This window comes from Montipora capricornis, chromosome 2 (genome assembly GCF_036669925.1).
Source record: "Montipora capricornis isolate CH-2021 chromosome 2, ASM3666992v2, whole genome shotgun sequence".
In the NCBI taxonomy this organism is placed as follows: Eukaryota; Metazoa; Cnidaria; class Anthozoa; order Scleractinia; family Acroporidae; genus Montipora; species Montipora capricornis.
In genome coordinates, this window is record NC_090884.1 from 21,607,191 (window position 1) to 21,611,323 (window position 4,133).

The following is a 4,133-nucleotide window of genomic DNA, read 5'->3' on the forward strand; positions in this document are numbered from 1 at the left end:
ATAATCCAAAAACGGATTTTGCGTTTTTTTGGCGAAATCATGAATCCAAAGTATCCACACTCAAGGAGGGTATTTCGGATTAAATCTAAACCAAGGTTTTTGAGATTCATTCCTTTGGGAAAGGATTTGAACAAAGTATTTTTGACAAGCGGTTTTCCATGTAAAAATGATACACAACAGTTACCGTATGTGACAGTTTAGCCCAAATGTTTTTCTCACGCCATTTTTACTGTATGATCGAAGACATAATAGGTCGAAAATAGTTAGTTTTCCTGAAAATTTCACACCAGAAATTACACTAAAAGTTTCTTGACAGCAATAATAGTGTTTGTACCTTTCCTACAGCTAAAAAAGCATGTTTTTCATCATTTCTTTTCATCGATCGCTAAGGTATTTCTTTTCTGGTGGCATTTTCATTTAAGAGTTTCTCCAAAACAAACTTAACCGCTACTTTTTTTTGTTTTTTAAATTTGCACGCAACTCTGGGTTTGTTTGTTTGCATTGTCATGGAAAACAATCATTTTTTCAGATTTTGCATTTTTTGATGCTGAAGAATCCATTGATGCAGGATCAGGAATCCGTTTTTGATTTTCCCAAAAAAACCGCACCTTACATTGCATTAAGTACCCTGTACTGTACTTCAAACACAAAAATTAGGAAAGACTGTGGAACAATAATAACTGGGAGAATTAAGTGCAGGAAGCCTTGCCGCCATGAACTAGTCATTAAAATCTTTAACAATGACAGCGAAGATGAACATGTTTTCCTATTTAATATTTTACTCTACAAATTAGTTCTTGAGCTAAACGCCGCTGGACTTATTTAAATTTATACCCATTCCATTATTTGTATAGATATAATTTCTCACAATATAAGGGCTCTGCATGTGAAAAAATAGAGGTACAGACCATCCAAAATAGCCAGAGACATTTGCATAGTTTCCAGAGAATTCTCTGATCTCTGATCTCTGATCCCTAATTAACACCATGATACACAATACAGTGTATGTGCAAACTGCAATAATGACCTGTACTGTATTACATGTATGTGTGGCATGCGCACACTCACTCTACAGGAAACCCTTTCTAGCCTACTTACTGTTAGTGTTTATAATTAACAATATTTGTGTACAAAGAAGACCTGTGGGCCTTACTTTTCCACAGGCATGAAGAGTTCCTTCTGCTGAGATGACAAATGTGCAATACTGACCAGCTTCTGCCTACCATGTAGAAATGATTGAATTAATATTATTTTCATTTAAACAACTTGGTAACAAGTGACATTGGTAATAAGAGCAATAACATTTAACACTTTTAAATGCTGCAAGGATAGGGGCTGGACACCACCTTAAATGTTTAAAGGCAGAATGCACATACATGTGGCTTGAGGTTAAGGCCTTTTGCCACTGTGGTCATGGGATTTTCCCACATATAGGCTGTACATCATCATAATGCACTTTATACTACTGTCATATAAAATCTTAAAATTAAGGATCTTTCCTATAGAACAAATTATGGCCTAACACAAGTTATGACATGTGAACACAAAGAAAGGTAACTTAGGGCTTTTAGGATATAATAATTCAGATGTAAACCACATTACGCAGCAACAGAAAGCATGCAAAATGTAGTTAAGTCCCCCTTACCTGATAGTGTTATTATTATTATTACTATTATCATTATCATTATCATTATCATTATCATTATCATTATCATTATCATTATCATTATCATTATCATTATCATTATCATTATCATTATCATTATCATTACAAGGCTGGTGCCTAACAGGAGCCCGGTAGCCTGGGGCTCCCAAAGAATAGCTCTCGGCGCCTTAATTTTTCACAGCAAACACCTTTCACTTCATATGTTGGGCTCCTAAGTTCTCAGCGTTTAGCTCTGAGAGCCCCTTAAAATTTCTTAGGCAGCAGCCTTGCATTATCATTACCATTATCATTATCATTATCATTATCATTATCATTATTATGTGTGCTCAGAGAGAAGATTATTGTTCATTCCTGACCATCCACAATGTGATATCAAGTCTGTGAAGTTCTACAAACATTCATCATTGCACACAGTACACTACAGTCATGTATGCATGTATCCTGCAACATTCTATTGTGTACAGTACACCCAATCATTATAATAAAGACCTAATAAAAGGATGGTTTGCCCAAACATTTTTTGAAAATATGAACTAAAAAAAATGCCAATTAATGTAGCTTGCAAATGTAAATACTTTGCAAGTGTAAAAATGCCTCAATGAATTCTACCGGAACTAACACTACAAAAAATACGCTAATTGGAGGATTAGAACAATCTAGTCATTGTTAATTTTTATACATGAATAATTTACCTGCTGAGCACTTCCAAAGGTAGCAGATAGCTTGGCACTTAAGATTTTGTCTGTAGTCCCCTCTGCTAGCTGGTGACTACTATTACTTCCCCAAACAAACAACTCATCATTTGAGGCTGGTTTCGCACCATTCAAGGGTCCTACCCCAGACTTAAGGCAGAAGGTCTTGTAATCATTAGACAATCTCACAATCTGAAACCAATAACCAAAATACTGGTAAGACTCAATGGGTTGTCCACTGCTTTCAAGGGCAAGTCATTAAGCACCAAGGATGTCCCTACTTGCCCTCAGCCTTCAACCCACTTTACACTTTCCGATGAAAACAAGTCTCCACCACTCTGTATTATTAATGTTCAAAATGGGTCTTTTTCAGTCCAATACAATCATGTACTTCACCATGTATAAAAATACCTGTGGGGCTTCACATTTTATTGTGACCATCCATGGTCTCATTTGCATTAGGTTATTTTTTTCTTTTGTAATTACAATTCAGAAGGAGTTTCTACTTTCACTGTAATTTTGTGACCCTAAACGAAATTCATAAATCACAGCAAGCCACTAACAAGAGCAGTACTGTTGTGGAACATAACGAATAGTCAATTTTGTAAAACGAAATTATTGACTGTGTTAAATCACTGAGGTAAAACTCATGAATTTGTGACCATAACTAACATTTTTTTTCTTTAACTTGAAGCCCTGAATTTGAAAGTAATGAAAGAAAACATGTTTTACCTCTTTTAACAGATATGTGGCAGCAATAGGAAGAGACAGAAGACCTGTTCCAGAGGACGGCAGTTCAAGCAAACTAACATTGGAAGAAGAGGATGACTCGATCTTTTTTGGAGAGGATGATGGTGAATTTGTGCATGAAGAGTTCTGAAATGAAAAAACACCAAGAAAGGTATGTCATAGTAAGAGATGTTTAAAAATTCCAGATATTTGAGGCCACTTGACTTTATATCGGTATAAGAAGGGAAAGACCTATTAAGAATCACATTCAAGACTAAAATATCTGTAGTTGAGTCATCTCCACTTGCCTTAAATCTTATTTAATGTACCAGTAAATATATCATACAACAACCTCAACAATGGACAGATATGGCACATGTCATCTCATCCATCTACAATCCTGGCCAAAAACTATTGGCCCGGGACAATTGCTGCTTCCCCCGTTCCCCCATTACATATGTTGGTTTTCCACGGCCCTCCGAAATCAAGATCAGTTCATCATCGCTCCCATGATTCAACATTGTCTGGGGGGAAGGGGGGTGCGAAAAGGCAGCGAAAGGAGAACATGCTTTTCTCATATAACTACGGAAGCATATACAGTAACTTCTGTACTTTTTGCCAAATATTTGACCACTGTCTTAAAGTCTTTTGATCAGGATAGTAGGTACCAAAAAAGTTAGGGAATCTACTGTGACCTAACAGACTTTACCATGTAAGCCCGTACAATGCCTATCACTGTATCTTCTCAAGAACAAGTGCTCTCAGAGAGACAGTTTGCTTCAAACCCCATCAAGATAACCAGTACTCTCCCAGCAATTGGTCAAATTAATGCTCTTGACACAGAAATGTGACAGTTATTTACTCATTGCTTTGGACATTACAGGGAACAATGGTTACAAGGATCTGGTCCAGAGACAAAACTGCTGTCCTGGATAAGAATGATATCTTTCAGACAAGATCAATAAAGTTGACCCTTGCTGGTCAAGCCATTCACACTCAACTGCCCTCAACACATCAGTGCCCCAGGAATCACGTGCTTGACCCTT

At 36.7% G+C, this 4,133-nt stretch overlaps 1 protein-coding gene across 1 annotated transcript in view; it reads right to left on the reverse strand.

The window, feature by feature from the left end:
• The window catches only part of LOC138039075 (probable E3 ubiquitin-protein ligase HERC1), a 98,520-nt gene that overhangs the window by 55,142 nt on the left and 39,245 nt on the right, over positions 1-4,133 (reverse strand). Inside the window, exons 2-4 of the mRNA XM_068885243.1 lie at positions 3,091-3,234; positions 2,359-2,550; positions 1,154-1,219 (exon numbers count right to left, since the gene is read on the reverse strand). Of these exons, the coding sequence (XP_068741344.1) occupies positions 1,154-1,219; positions 2,359-2,550; positions 3,091-3,234 (402 nt within the window). The remainder of the gene's footprint in view (positions 1-1,153; positions 1,220-2,358; positions 2,551-3,090; positions 3,235-4,133) is intronic.